Source organism: Herpailurus yagouaroundi, unplaced genomic scaffold (genome assembly GCF_014898765.1).
Source record: "Herpailurus yagouaroundi ecotype Mexico unplaced genomic scaffold, PumYag 77, whole genome shotgun sequence".
Taxonomy (NCBI): Eukaryota; Metazoa; Chordata; class Mammalia; order Carnivora; family Felidae; genus Herpailurus; species Herpailurus yagouaroundi.
The window spans coordinates 11,721,156-11,736,135 of NW_024412388.1; the positions used below are offsets into that span (position 1 = coordinate 11,721,156).

General features: G+C 60.9%; 1 protein-coding gene across 2 annotated transcripts; it reads left to right on the top strand.

The window, feature by feature from the left end:
- Positions 1-2,217: 2,217 nt before the first annotated feature.
- On the top strand, positions 2,218-14,568 carry LOC121021689 (chloride channel protein ClC-Ka). 2 transcript variants are annotated; one of them, XM_040462296.1, is made up of 20 exons: positions 2,218-2,288; positions 2,896-3,002; positions 3,706-3,834; positions 4,607-4,735; positions 5,337-5,476; positions 5,825-5,902; positions 6,007-6,085; positions 6,604-6,729; positions 7,037-7,121; positions 7,230-7,331; positions 7,919-8,003; positions 8,262-8,435; positions 8,889-8,958; positions 9,128-9,238; positions 9,583-9,796; positions 10,699-10,832; positions 12,600-12,688; positions 12,821-12,904; positions 13,672-13,758; positions 14,108-14,568. In XM_040462296.1, the coding sequence occupies exons 2-20, from the start codon at positions 2,903-2,905 to the stop codon at positions 14,153-14,155; spliced, it is 2,064 nt and encodes a 687-aa protein (XP_040318230.1). In that variant the 5' UTR covers positions 2,218-2,288; positions 2,896-2,902; the 3' UTR covers positions 14,156-14,568. The 2 variants fall into 2 exon arrangements, with proteins under 2 accessions (XP_040318230.1, XP_040318239.1); XM_040462305.1 differs by having other exon boundaries at positions 12,824-12,904.
- The last annotated feature ends 412 nt before the right edge of the window (positions 14,569-14,980 follow it).

Sequence of the window (14,980 nt, forward strand, 5' to 3'; positions counted from 1 at the left end):
TCCCAAACCTACCAGGGCATCCCAACCATCCGGGGGGGGGGGGGGGAACGTTCGACAAACACAGACTCTTCCCTCTGTGTGCCAAGATTCTGATTTGGGGTCTTGGGAAGGGACCAGGAATCTGTTCCCATCAGGTCCCCACACAGCCAGCCCTCAGGCCTGTGTTTGGAAACCACTCATCACTCAGCAGGTATTTACTGAACACCTACTATGTGGCGGGCACCGTTCTAGGCTCTGGGGGACTCACGATGAATGAGGCAGAGAGAGCCCCCTGCGCCCATGACTCCTCCTGGGGCAGAAGAGGACACCGACGCTCCGAGTGGTGAGGGACCTATGGGGGTGGCAGAGCTGTTCTGGCACCATGCCTGCTCTTCTCCCCGCCTGCTGCTGGGACATGACGCAGGGAAATGCCTTTTGGAGGGACTTTGCTGCCCTTTCCCCAGCTTCCTGGTGCTCCCAGGGCTGGGAGGTGAGGCTGGCCCGGCCGATGCCGGCTGTGGGATTGTAGCCTATTCAACAGTTTTCCTGTTACTGTACACAGTCAGCAGGTTGTGGCAGCAAGGTGACAGCGGGCCCAGGCCCACCAGGTCCAGGCAGAACACCAAGCCCGCACCCCACCTCCCACCACCTCCCACCACAGGCACACGCGCTCCTGCTTTGGATGGACTTGGCCAGGCATCCGGGGGCAGAGAGCAGCTCAGGGTGCCAGGATTTTAACACGTCACGGAAGGGCCATGATGATTTTCACAGAGGAGCTTTGGTGGGGGGGGGGGGGGGGGGGAGGGGCGGTTACCCAAATCTCTTTCCCAAATCTTTCCAAAAGCGGCATCAGACCCGAATCGATTGCTTTGTGCTCAAACCCTTGCCCTGGCTGATTAAAGCCACAGGGACTGAAGGAACTCCAGGGAGGGGGGGAGCCAGGCAGCCTAGGGCTGGGTTCAGCCTCTGCTGTGTGACTTTAGACACGTGCCGGCACCTCTCTGATCCTCGATCAGAGGCTGTGAAATGGTGATACCGCCCTTGATTCATAAGGCCGTGGGAGGATGAACAGTGTTGCAAACACGAAGGGCCTGGCATGCGGCAGGCACATAACCTTGTTCCCTCACCATGTCCCTCGTGCCCTCACTCCTACCCTCTGCTGGGGCGGGACCGTCTGTGGCTTTCACTCGGCATCATAGTTTCAGAGGGCAGTTTTCTGAGACCAGAAGGGCCGGATGTGAGGATCAAGTTCAAGTTCCTCCCCAGGCCTCGGGGGTCTGTGGTGCCCCAAATCGCTGCCCCTGCCCCAGCTTGTAGGTCTGTCCCCAACCCCCGATCTCCGAGCAAGGTGGGCAGTGGAGAGTGTGCGGGCTGGAGTTTGACCAACCTGGTCCGGCTCTGCCCTCGGTGTCTGTGACCTCGGAGCGGAAGCATCGCCCCCCAGAGACTCCAATTTCTTTAAAATGGGATAATACCTCCCACCTCGTTGGGTTTCTGTGAGCGCTCACGGATTTGGGGGAGGGTCGAGCACAGAGCCTGGCACACAACCAGGGGACGGCAGCAATGGGGCCCCTCGCCTTTGCCCAAGGTCTTCCTCCAGCTCCACTGGCTTTCTCCCCTCTCCCTTCTCTGCTGCTGCTGCTGCTGCTGCTGCTGCCTCTTTGAGTTTATTTACTTATTTTGAGAGAGAGAGAGAAAGAGGAGAGCGAGTGGGGGAGGGGCAGAGGGAGCATCCCAAGCAGGTTCCATGCTGTCAGCCCCAAGCCTGACGCGGGGCTCAATCTCACCAACCGAACCATGAGATCATGACCTCAGCCCCAATCAGGAGTCGGATACTTAACCGACTGAGCCACCCAGGCGCCCCTCTTCTCTGCTTTTTTAAACCCTTTCCATGCCCCGATCTGAGAATCCAGGGCCCTGACCCTCAGCCCCCCGCAGATGACCCCTCCCTGTCCTGCCCTGCTGGTGTGCAGGAGTTTCTCTCTCCCATGTCCCCCAGCCCACAGCAGGCACCTGCAGCGTGCTTGAGTGCCACCCTCCGTGTGGCTGTCCTGGGTTTCGGGAAGCTCCTGCTCCTGGTCCCCCTTGGCCGCTCTGGCCTGCACGGCTCAACCGGCCTGGGCAGTTTTGGTTGGTTTGTCAAGGACATTCTTAATGGCCACGGTAAACCCTTGCAGGGCGGGGAGGGAGGGAGGCCTAGGATGTTGATTGGTGGAGCGCAGACCTGCTCAGGTGCATCTAGGCTGCAGGCAGAAGTGTCTCTGTTAGAGGAGGGCTGGCTGGGGCCGCAGCAGGGCCAAGGGACAGAGGTGAGGGGCTGCTGGGTGTGGAGCCGGGGCCTGGGTTGGGTGGAAGCTGGGCCAGGGCAGGTCGGGCTGGGGCAGGAGGCTGGGGGACAGGGGGCCAGCACCTCGTTTCAATCTTCACGGGCTTTCCTTCAGCGCCTGCGGTTTACCTGCCTCTGTGGCCTGAGCAGAGGAGAGGGGGGCTCAGGGATGGGCAGGGGGAGTCAGAGCAGCCCCTGGGGACCCCACAGAGTGAGTGACTCCGCGGGGCAAGGAGATTGCTCTGAGCAGTGGAAGGAGCCAAGCAGGAGCTGTGTCCACAGCAGGGGAAGGGAGTTCTGAGGCTTGAGGTCCTGCCTTGATCAACATGGTACTGGACACAGGGCACAGTTAGGAACCCCGGTCCCCACCCCGCATCCTTGGTGGCACCCCCTTAGTGATGAGGGCACAGCAGACCTATGTCCCCTCCTGGTAACTTCACATACACACACAGGCACACATGCACACACATGCAAACAGGAAAACGCTTTTCCTTTTTATCTGGGAAGTAGGGGCGTTGGAAGGGCCAAGTGGCAGGGTAAAGCCACTGGAGCAGCTTACCAAGGGTCTGTCTGTCTGTCTGTCTGCTCAGGGACCCGATGGAAGAGCTGGTAGGGCTGCGTGAGGGCTCCTCGGGGAGCCCTGTGACTCTTCAGGAGCTATGGGGCCCGTGTCCCCGCATCCGCAGAGGCATTCGAGGTGAGAGCTAGGTCCCTTCCTCTCCCTATCGAAGACCCCTCAGGACGTCACCCCTGTCTACCCAGACCCCACCTCCCCCACCCACCTTGAAGTCCAAGAGCTGCCCTGCCTTGATGTGCCCACAATCACTGGGCGGCCGGGAGGGAAGGGATCTGTCTGCCTGTCCCTTTGCCTATGGGTCAGACGTGCTAGATGTCTGTTGTCTGCCTTTGGGGAGAGCAGGTCCCAAGGCCTGATGGCTATGCTGGGGGCTTTGCTCCGGGCCCAGTGGGTGCTGCCTGGTCTGACACCGGTGTGGCCTGTAGGATGGCCCCACGGGTCTGGAGACATGGAGGGGTCCTGCTAGCCCCTTGTGTTCTGTAAGCCGTGGGCCCTGTGGAGACACTGGAGAAAGCTGTGGCTCTCAGCACACACTCCCCACCCCCTGGTGCCCCATCATTCTTCCATGAGTATCCAGTGTGGGTGGGGGGTGGGTGGGGAGGGGGCCAGGCCTCTGTACCCCACCAGGGCCCACCGTGTGGCCACCTTCACTTGTCCAAGTTCCTGCTCTGCCCCTCGTGTGCAGACCCCCTTCTGGGCTACCCTGGGCTTGACCACATGGCCCCAGCCCCACACTGCCCCTGCCCTCCCTGCCCTGAGCCTGAGAAGGGGCCGTGCTTGCCCCACCCCTGTCCCGGGCTATGACCCAGTGCCCCTGCCCTAGGGGGCCTGGAGTGGCTGAAGCAGAAGCTGTTCCGCGTCGGGGAGGACTGGTACTTCCTGATGACCCTCGGGGTGCTCATGGCCCTGATCAGCTACGCCATGAACTTCGCTATCGGACGCGTGGTCAGAGGTAACCCCTGCCCGGCACGCACTCCTGCTCTGGACACAGGCTTCCACGCACGCTCTCGGGATGCCACATGGGCCGCCAGGTGCATCGCGGGTGGAGGAAGGCTCCGGGTAGGGAGGAGGCCTGGGTCTGTGCAGGCACTGCTCTTGATTTGCTGTGCAACCCTGGGCAGGCTCCTGCCTCTCTATGGGCCTCAGTCTCCTCATCTGCACGACGAGCAAGAGGGGCCCGGATGTGCCCAAGCTCGTCCTCCGAGCTTCTGCCCACCTGTTTCTTCTCCTCCCTCCCTCCTTGCTCTCGGCTCAGTAACTCCGGGCAAGGGCACTTGCTCAGGCTACCAGACACAGACCTTTCTTTTCCCACGCCTCAGCAGGCTCTCTGCACCCTGAGATCTCCCAGGAACCGGGATAAGGGGGCAGGAAGGTTCTAGCACCCCTCTGGTGGACTTGCTCAGGGGCTCTCCTGAGCACCTGCTATGCACATGCCCCGGCCATCATCTGAGAGCTTTCTCACAATGACCTTGGGAGGGAAGTCCCACTGCTAGCCCATCTGACAGATGGGGAAGCAGAGGCTCACAGAGGTTAAGTCACTTGCCCAAGGTCACTCAGCTAGGGAGCGGTGACACTGGAATATAGACCCAGGGTCCTGTGTCTCCCTCCATTTGGGGATCTGCTGCTCCCTGGGTGGCCCCGGGCCTCCCCTCTTTGAGCCTCCACTTCCTGGTCGGGGGACACCTGAGGGCTGTGATGGCTCCCTGACTCCCGGGTGTCCCCAGCACACAAGTGGCTCTACCGGGAGATTGGGGACAGCCACCTGCTCCGGTATCTCTCCTGGACTGTGTACCCTGTGGCCCTGGTCTCCTTCTCCTCTGGCTTCAGCCAGAGCATCACACCCTTCTCTGGAGGTGAGCCATTTGCCTGTGTGCTTTGTACCGCGGAGCCTCGTGCCAAAGCCTTTTCCTGTCCCTCGCAGCTTCTGATGGGGGGAGGCAGGAAGCAGTGACCCCATTTCACAGCCAGGGAGGCCAGGCTCAGGGGAGTCGTGTCACTGCCCCAGAGTCACACAGCGAGAAGGCCAGATCTGGACTCTTGGCTCACTGCTGGCTCTGCTTCCTTTCTTAGGGCTCTTCTGGGTGGTGACGGGGAGCCCTGGTGGCAGGTTCCCCAGGGAGGAGGGGCACAGCTCCCCCAGGGCCTCTCAGCTCTGCCTCCAGCTCCAGGCCAGCGCTGGGGAGCTCCAGGGGCACATCCGCGGGTGGCCTGAGCTTCTGTCCTGGGTTCCCCCCACCTTGCCAGAGCTGTCCGCCAGGCTCAGCTGGAACGACACGGGCAGTTCACGTCCCGCTCTCTGACCCTCACCTCTGCAAATGAATTTGCAAATCCCAACTCAGGGTTTTGGAGGACCCGACAGGTTCACAGCGTGGAACATTTTGCGCAGGGTGAAGTGTTAAGAGTCTAATCTGGAGACTGTGCCTCCTCTTGCCCCCCTGTCCATCCCCTGCCAAGGTTCTGGAATCCCAGAGCTGAAGACTATTCTGTCAGGCGTGGTGTTGGAGGACTACCTGGATATTAAGAACTTCGGGGCCAAGGTCGTGGGCCTTACCTGCACCCTGGCCACTGGCAGCACCCTTTTCCTGGGCAAAGTGGTATGGGCAGAGCATTCCCACCCCGCCCCGCCCCCTCTGCCTTTCCCCCCAGGGCCCCACAGAAGCCCGGTCAGCGGGGACTCAGGCCGATGCCTGCCTTCAGGGGCTCAGTCTTGGGGAGGAGACGGGCTGGGTCCCCAGCGTGTGACAAAAGAACGGGGCGGGGAAAGAAGAAGGGTGTGGACGGGTATCCATGATCCATGCGGGCCTGGATGAGGCTCTCTCTGCGCTCCCCCGCTTCCCCCAACCCTGGGCCCCGAGGGGGAGGGGCTAGGGCTCTGACACGCCCCCCCACAAGAGGCACGCCCCCCCCCGGCCCCCCCGCGCGCCCCCCCCCCCCCCCCGCAGGGCCCCTTCGTGCACCTGTCTGTGATGATCGCTGCCTACCTGGGCCGTGTGCACACCAAGGCCATTGGGGAGCCTGAGGTAAGGGAGTCAGGGAGGGCCGTCCTTGGAGGGACGAGAAGGAGGGGAGGGTGGGGCTGACTCTGAGCCCCGGGCTCCCCCCCCCCCCCTCCCCCCTCGCACAGAACAAGAGCAAGCAGAACGAGATGCTGGTGGCAGCGGCGGCGGTGGGTGTGGCCACAGTGTTTGCAGCGCCCTTCAGCGGTGAGACCCTCCCTCGCACCCCTCCCTGCACCCCGGGGGGGCCCCCCACACCGCTCCTGTCCCCTACCGCTGTGGACTGATCCGTTCACTCCTGTGTCCAGCTAAGGGACCTGCAGGAGGGATGGGGGCCAGCTGAGATCTTGGTTCTTACAGCAGACTTTTGAGGGCACGGCCACCCCTGGGTGGGGTGGACGTGTTTATTGAGACACTTCAGGGTTACGCCAGGCAGACCCGGGTTTGAAATCCAGCTTCCCTGCGTGACCCTGGGCTGGTGGGGTCAGCCCTCTGAGACTCACCTCCTTGTCTATAAAATGGGGACCAGAATGGCCCCACCCCCTAGGGCTATTGGAGGGATTGAGATGGCCCAGGAGGGCACATACAGGCGTCTGCCCTGGGCTCCTGCCTGCCCTCCCTCACTTCAGGTCAGGACCGAAGAGAGAGGGCAGGAGAGCAGGACGGGAGGGGTCAGGGTGCTGGGATGGGTGGGGGTGGGGCTCTAAGCTCAGCATCACCTTCAGGCGTCCTGTTCAGCATCGAGGTCATGTCTTCCCACTTCTCAGTCTGGGATTACTGGAGGGGCTTCTTCGCTGCCACCTGCGGGGCCTTCATGTTCCGCCTCCTGGCAGTCTTCAACAGCGAGCAGGGTGAGTCCCCCTCGGACCACCTGACCCCAGGCCCGGCTCCCTCCTCGTCCCTTCCCCCCCTCCCCTCTTTTCTCCCTCTCCCCTCTCCTTCCCGACCTGTACTGGGCATGAAGGATGGGGGCCCTGAGAGTACAAGACGGCACGGTGAGCAAAGAGGCAAAGGCTGGTTGTTGGGGCCTTGAACGCCAGGAAAGGGTACTTCGTGGGGGCAGGACTTGGCACGACCCCCACGCCTGTTTGTTGAGGCTGGGACTGGGGTTTGGCTGGGGGAGGAGCGTGGTGCCTGACCATTCCCCTCCTTCCCCAGAGACCATCACCTCCCTCTACAAGACCAATTTCAGGGTGGATGTCCCCTTCGACCTGCCAGAGATCTTCTTTTTTGTGGCCCTGGGGTGAGTGAGTGCCCCCCACTGGGGGCCCCCCCCCCCCCCCCCCGCCCCAGGCCTGAACTGCCACCCTGTTTCCGGGCTGGGGCTCCAGAACTCCCCTCCCCTCCCCAGGGCCATCTGCGGCATCCTGAGCTGCGTTTACCTCTTCTGTCAGCGAACATTCCTTGGTTTTGTCAAGACCAACCGGGTCACCTCCAAACTGCTGGCCACCAGGTAGGCTCTGGGCAGGGACTGGGGACCTCTCAGGGGGAGCAACCCCCTGGCCCCTGCTCTCAGCCTCCTGATCTGTTTTATAGAGAGCCCTGCCCTCTGTACTGTCGTCCTCCTACAGAGCCCCCCAAACCTTCCTAGCCCACACGCCACTTATGGAGCCCTGGTTCCCTCCTAACGGCCCCTCTCCGGGTCCCCTCAGCTACCCCTCCACCACCCCCAGCTTGCTGGGCTACCAACCCCTCACTCTGTCACTGAGTTTGCACCCCCCACGGAAGGCCCACTTTCCCATGGAGCTGGAAGGGCTAACTGAGCCCCTCTCCTCCCCAAACCTTGCCCGCCCCCTGGCATTGGCATCTCAGAGTCGGCCTCCTCTGCCCCAGGCCCGCCACGCGTGGCCCCTGTGGCCTGATGGGAGCTCCGTCTGGGCGGGGTGGGGCTGACCCCCACAGGGTTCCTCCCCTGGAGTGACTCCGGCCCCCAGGGTGGTGGTGGGGCCCGCTCTTGTCCTTTTCCCCTTCTGGGGGGGGGTGAGGGAAGAGGGGGGCCAGCACTGGAGCTTACCCGCTCCCTCCACCCCCACCCCACAGCAAGCCTCTGTATTCCGCCCTGGCCACCTTGGTTCTTGCTTCCATCACCTACCCCCCTGGCGTGGGCCGCTTCATCGCTTCTCGGGTAAGGGGTGCAGGGCTGGGAACCCCCCCCCCCATCCGTCACCCACTTTGTGCCCGTCATCTCGCGTAATCCCCACCACACCCGTAAGGGGAAGCCTGTGGGTCATCCTCGAGTTCCAGACGAGGACACCGCAGCTCTGGGACGTCAGAGCCCTTCCTGAGGCGGGACAGGGCAGAGGAAGACTCGGGGCAGGGGCAGGGCAGGGGGGTGGCAGGAAGGGGTCCCCCAGCCCCCTCACCGACCTGTCCCCCGCACCAGCTGTCCATGAAGCAGCATCTGGAGTCACTGTTCGACAGCAACTCGTGGGCGCTGATGACCCGGAACTCATCCCCGCCCTGGCCTGAGGAGCTCGACCCCCAGAACCTGTGGTTCGAGTGGTACCACCCACGGTTCACCATCTTTGGGACCCTTGCCTTCTTCCTGGTTATGAAGGTGGGTGCCAGGGGGCCCCCAGGGGAGCGCACAGAGTGGAGACCAGCCTGGGAGGGGGATGCTTGTCCGTGGCCTGGGCCTCTTCCGCCCGGCCCGCCTGATCTGACTCCCGCCAGCTGTGCAACCCTGGCCAAGTTGCTTCAGTTCTCTGAGCCTCGGTTGCCTCGTCTCTTAAAACGGTCGCTGTGTCGGCCTCGGAGGGAAGGTTGAGAAGGAAGAGAGGAAAGCCCTCGGCACGGTGCTAGGCACACAGTAGGCACTTTGTCAGGACGGGTTTCCTGCCCTCGGTCAGCGCCTTCCTGGTCAACAGCAGACACCGGCGATGGGGGCGCGTGCCCGCGCGACCCCCTTCCCCCCGGGACACTGCCCTGTCCCCCCATCTATTCCCTCTTCTCGCCCACTCCTGTCCGGTTGCCCCTAACCTCTGCCCTGCTGGGTTCCCGCCGCCCACAGTTCTGGATGCTGATTCTGGCCACCACAATCCCCATGCCTGCCGGCTACTTCATGCCCATATTCATCCTCGGTGAGTCTGGGGTTCTGAGGGTCTGAGAGGTTCAGGGTTACTGGGGCAGGGCTGTGGCTCTTGGCCCCTCCCCTCCCTCCTCCGAGGCTACTGAGGTTGGTTCCCAGGAACGGAGGGCTGTGGGAGCCGGGTCAGCCTGGCTCCCCCTCCCCCTGCTGTGTGTGGCCAGGAGCTGCCATCGGGCGCCTCATCGGGGAGGCCCTGGCTGTTGCCTTCCCTGAGGGCATCGTGGCCGGAGGGGTCACCAACCCCATTATGCCTGGAGGGTACGCCCTGGCAGGTGAGTGCGCTGAGTCCCCCCTGGGCGGGGAGACATGACGGACCTGGGCTGGACCTGGGGGGTCAGCCGGTGGTTCTGCGGGGCATGGGGTGGTCACTGCGCCTCCCCGTGAGCCCCCTCCCTGAGCCCCCGTGACTCTCTCTGGCTCCCGTCTTGTCCCTGGTGCCCCACACTCTCCCTTACCACGCTCCCCCTCACCGAGCCCAGCCCCATCACGGCACCTCCAGCGTGTGGCCTCTGGACAGCCGCCGTCTAGCACGTGGCCTTAGCCCCGGGTGGCTCTGCGCTCTGCACGAGGCTGGCCCCTGGCCTGAGCCGCCCCGCCCTGGGTCCGCCCCCTGCAGGGGCTGCGGCCTTCTCAGGGGCTGTGACCCACACCATCTCCACGGCGCTGCTGGCCTTCGAGCTGACCGGCCAGATAGTGCACGCGTTGCCGGTGTTGATGGCCGTGCTGACAGCGAACGCCATCGCCCAGAGCTTCCAGCCTTCCTTCTATGACGGCACCATCATTGTCAAGAGGCTGCCATACCTCCCGTGGATCCGAGGTCGGAAAATCAGGTGAGAGGTGCCCACTTTGGGCTGGTTGATGGGGGTGATGGGTCTGGGTGGGCTGGGGTGAGGCCCCACCTCCAAAAAAAAAAAAAAACCACAAAACCCTCACTGTGGCTGACCTTGGACCTGGGTGGTATGGAAGAGGCCAACACACAGCCACCTCGTCCCCACTCTCTCCAGCTCCCCGCATGACCTTGGGCAAGTCCTTGGCCTCCTGGGCCTCTGCGTCTCATTAGCCATCAGTCTGTCCTCATGACGGTAGGACAGAGATTGCCGATTTGCTGGAAACTGGCGCTCAGAGAGATGCCTTGTCTTGCTCGCGTCCCACAGAGAATCGGTGCCAGATCTGGGAGGTCCCCTCCTCTCTCCCACTCCTGCTCTGCTGTCCTGACTGGGACACAGGGGGCTGGAATCAGGCTTTGAGGTCCTCACTTGGCAGCCTCTGTTCCCAGAGAAGCAGGACTGAGAGTCTCTGAGACCCAAGGCCCAGCTCCCAACATGTGCAAGCTGCCACCTGGCTCCGGACCTCAGTTTCTCCATCTGTAAAACGGGGGTGGCTACTCCAGTGATTTTCAAACTTGAAAGCCTTTTTTTCATTTTGCCATAAAACTTCCCTTCAAATGAAATTTTTCAGGGAAGGCTTCCGAGTAAAACAAACCAAAGTGGAGACAGTCTGGGCGGGGAGACAGGGGTTTGAGAGCTAGGAATCCAGAGTCAGGCCATAGGTGAGCCGGTCCCCAAGTTCCTCCCCACCTTGGGGTTCTGCCAAGTTCCTCCCCACCCTAGTTGCTTATCCTAGGAATGTCTCAGCGCCTGCCCACAGCCGAGAACCAGGTACCCCTGCCTCGTCCTGGGGTCTGGATATCCTGCCACTCCAGGACCTGAAGGGAGCGCCCTTCCGCCTTCAGCTCTCACCGTGTGACTGTGGAGCACTTCATGAACGCTACCATCACCACGGTGGCCAAGGACACACCGCTGGAGGAAGTGGTCAAGGTCGTGACCTCCACGGACATGGCCAAGTACCTCCTGGTGGAAAGCACAGGTGCCCGGCAGGAAGGGGGGAGCGCGGGTGGGGAGGGGACATTCCCTCGACCTTTCTCTTCAGCCTTGGGGGCTCAGGTCCAGGAAAGGGAAAGCAGGGCATGGGACCTGTCAGGCACCTGAATCTGAATCTTCTCTCTACAACTGTGTGACCTCAGGTGGGTCACTTCACCTCTTTGAGCCTCGGTTTCCTCACTGGTAAAATGGAGATAGCAACCGCCCTACTTGGGGTGGTTGACATGTTTAAATGAGAGACGAGAGGGGGCTTGTAAGGCACTCTGTGGATACCTTTAGGAATTTTAGAAACCAGTCCTCGTGTGCTTGGGAGTGGGGATAAATCGATGGGAACACTACCAGGGTCTCCCCTTCAAGCATTCCCTGGCTTAGTCACCTCTCTTGAAACCCCGGTGCCATGAGAAAGATCTCTTTGGAGAAAAATGGGTGGGCACCTTTGTTAAAAGACACACAAGCTGAATCTTGGGGAAGGATCTAGCTAGAGCATCATTTCCCACTGGGACAAGTACTGTAAGAGTGGGAAAGACATGCCGGGGGGAGGCAGCTATGTCCACTCGGGCCACCGCCAGCCCATATGTGCAAACAAGGCAAGGTACACACTTGGCAAGCATAGCACAGCTGGATTTTGACGCCCACTCATCCTTTCAGCAGGTGCCTTGTTCAGGAAGCAACCTGCACAACTGCATGGGTCACCCCCATACCCACCCCAAGAGACCATAAAGTCATTTATGAGCAACAGAAGCCTGGGCAAACCCCTTAAGCTCTAAGAGTTGCAGTTTCCCTCCCTGGAAAATAGGGACCAATGCAATATGGAGTTGTCGGAGGTTCTTACCCCAAATGCCAGGCCCTCTCCCCACTCAAACGGGGATACTTTTAACATTATCCCACAGAATACACCAAATACCCCGTTTGAAAATACCTGCATATGTCTGACTCCCCTAAGAGGCTTCACCTCCTGGAACAAAGACAGAACTGGCCTCCAAGACAAAGTCCACTTCTACCCTTAGAGCCACAGGAAGCAAAGAGCCCCCAGCCAGCACAGGCGCAGGTTGTGGGACCCTGGCGCTCACCTAAGACACAGCTTTAATTGTTATTGTTGTCGTTGCTGTTGTTTAAAGGGAGAGTATTTACCTATCTAGTTGTAAAGGTTTTTTGTTTTGTTTTTTTTTTTTAGTTGTAAAGTTTTTTTGTTTTTTGTTTTTCTGGTGGTAAAGTGTTTTTGTTTTTGTTTTTTCTAGCTGTAAAGTTTTAATTTTGCTTGACAAGAAGGAAGACTACCAGGACTGCCCCCTCAAACCTGTGCCCGCTCCAGTCATGGCCTGGAGTGAGGCTTGCCAAGCCCTCAGCACACGGTGCATTTCCTGTGGGAAATGAGGCGCAAAGCCCGGCCGTGATGCACAGATATCTTCACGCTAGTTCTCCCAAACCTGCTCTTGCCTTGAGGCCCCGCCACAGGGGCGGTCAGGGTGGGCAGGTAACCTCCCGGCCCCCTGGCAGCCTCACCCAGCTGCCCTCAACCACCAGGCCTCCACATCAAAAGCTGAGTGACCTTGGGCAAGACAATCAACCTCTCTGTGCCTCTGAGCCTCAGCTTCCTCTTCCGTAAAATGAGTGGTAATAGTTCCTGACCCATAGGCTGCTGTAGGTTCCTGAGAGACACGAGAACACCCAGTACAGTTCTTGGCACATAGTCGGTGCCCAGCAAAAAAGTTTCTCCTTCCTGATGTGGCTCTCTCCCTCTCCACTTGTGCAGAGTCCCAGATCCTGGTGGGCACCATGGAAAGGGCCCACCTGGTGCAGGCACTCCAGGCTGAGCCACCTTCCTGGGCTCCAGGACACCAGGTGAGTACAGGACGGGGAGTGGTCAGCAGGGTCGCGAGGGGAGGGGGCCTCTGGGAAAGGTGGTTCTAGGGGGCCGGCCTGGAGGAAGGGGTGGCTGGCCCAGGCCCCCCATGATTTTTCCACCATCGCCAGCAGTGTCTCCAGGACATCTTGGCTGGGGGCTGTCCCGTGGAGCCAGTGACCCTGCAGCTGTCTCCGGAGACCTCCCTGCACCAGGTAGTGGGAGACAGTGGGGAGGGTTGGGGCATGCGGGCATGTGGGCATGCGGGCAGACAAGGACTGTGGGGTAGAGGGAAAGAGCCCAAGAGGGGAACTTGGGCTCCAGCTTTCTTGGCACGCTCTGTCTCCTTCTCTTGGGTCTGCTTCCTCATCTGCGGAATGGACACAGCAGTCCTTGTCCTCTCCAGCCTTTATTCCTCGGATTCTTGGGATGACGCAAAGACTAAGGGAAGAGGGAGAGCTTGGGGGAACAGAAGCCTCTGGGTGGAGAGAGACAGTAGTTAAAAATGTGTCTTTGCATAAAGGTACACACGGGTCTCGGTTTCAGCTGTACCATATTCTCCTCGTGTGATCTTGGGCACATTACTTAATCACTCTGAATGCTGATCCCCTCCCACCCTGCAAAACAGAGCCTGGCACATGGGGTTGGGGACCTGGGGGAGGCCTCAGTTCCTCTGTGCTGCTGGATGATCCTGGATCCCCTTAAATAAACCCGTCCTTTCCCTTGGTCCCTTATGCGGACTCTGGAGACCTCTGGTGGTCATGGTGGACATTGCAGGCCCGGGTCCTGTCTCCCACCCACCACTATGCACGCGGCCGCCCTACCCTTCCCAGGCTCAGAGACAGGCAGGTGGGCACCACTGGGACGGAGCCCTGACCAGGGCTCCACCTCAGCTCACAGCCCCCAGGCCAGGGCGAGATTGAAGCTAGAGGGGTGGGCTGAGCACATGTCCTCCAATGTTTCCTAACAACCCCTCCTCCAGGCACACAACCTCTTCGAGCTGCTGAACCTTCAGTCCCTCCCTGTGACGTCCCGGGGCAGAGCTGTAGGCTCCGTGTCTTGGGTGGAGGTACGAGGGTCCCAGGGGCGGAGCAAGGCAGAGGAGCCACGCTCTAGCAGGCTGGGGAGGCAAGGGGGGGCACCAGTATCCTCCCATCTAAATTTAGAGGGGTCTCACTGGATTCTGATGAGCCTCACTTCTTGGCCCAGAGTGGCTGGCCGCTGTTTTGTGGCCAGTGGCCAGTCTTGCCACTCTCTGGACCTCAATGGTTCCATCTGTGCAGCGGTGGGGGGCGGGGGGCACTGGCTTCAACGTTCACCCCAGAATCAACCCCGAGCAGAGTCAGGTAATACTGGAACCCCCACTCTTAGCCTCTTCTACATCCTCCCTCCCCCCAACCCCTCTTTCTCTGTTCTAGTTGAAGAAAGCAATTTCCAGCCTGACAAACCCACCAGCCCCAAAGTGAGCCAGCCTGGCAAGACGAAACAGGGCGCCTCAGCTGCCCTGGTGAAGGAGGTTGGGCAGGGACCCTGCCTCTCTTCCCCCATCACGGCACACCTCCCGCCCAGCTCAACTGCTCAGTGTAGCGGGCAGCTCCGACCTAGCACCAAAGAGGGCCCCACGGTCACCATGGTCCATCCTGGGTGACGCAAGCACTATGTGCCTTAAGGGACAAGTTCCACCCTGGACAGAGCAGAAATGGAGACCGCAGAAAACCAGCGGACAGTGGGTGCTCATCGAAAAGTCACCAAATTTACAATGAAGACAGGGGTGTATGCGGTCACCAAGGGCAGGTACAGAGGCCCTCTGGGGGTTGTAGGACTCCCAACCAGAGGCTCCTGAGAAAAATAAAGCCGATTCCCAGAGCTGCAGACCCCCTCACCTCGGCTCCAAGGGCGTTGACGTACCTGTGCGGGCCCTGAGCGAGCTCTTGGGGGCCCCCTGGTGGCCACCTGTGGGCATCGCAGGCCTGGGTTCCTGGCCTCCCACTGCTCCTAAATAAGCAGGAGAGCAGGTCCCTCACCAGGTCTTATGACGCTTGTCCTCACGAATAAGAAGAACCCTGTGGTCCAGCTACCCTCACCCCAGCCCCAGCTTCCTCCTTGGCTGAGCCTGGGCTGATGAAGCAGCGTCCCTGGGTGTGGCTCCTGTGTGCTCCGCAGAATCTTGGGCATCTCCCGTGGGGCCTCTCCAGGCTGGCTGGCAGTGGGTGAACCACCTGTTGGGGGGGGGAGGGGCAGGGCATAGGGCCCCCCCCGAGTCCCTCTAAAACCCCCTTATCCCAGGGGCC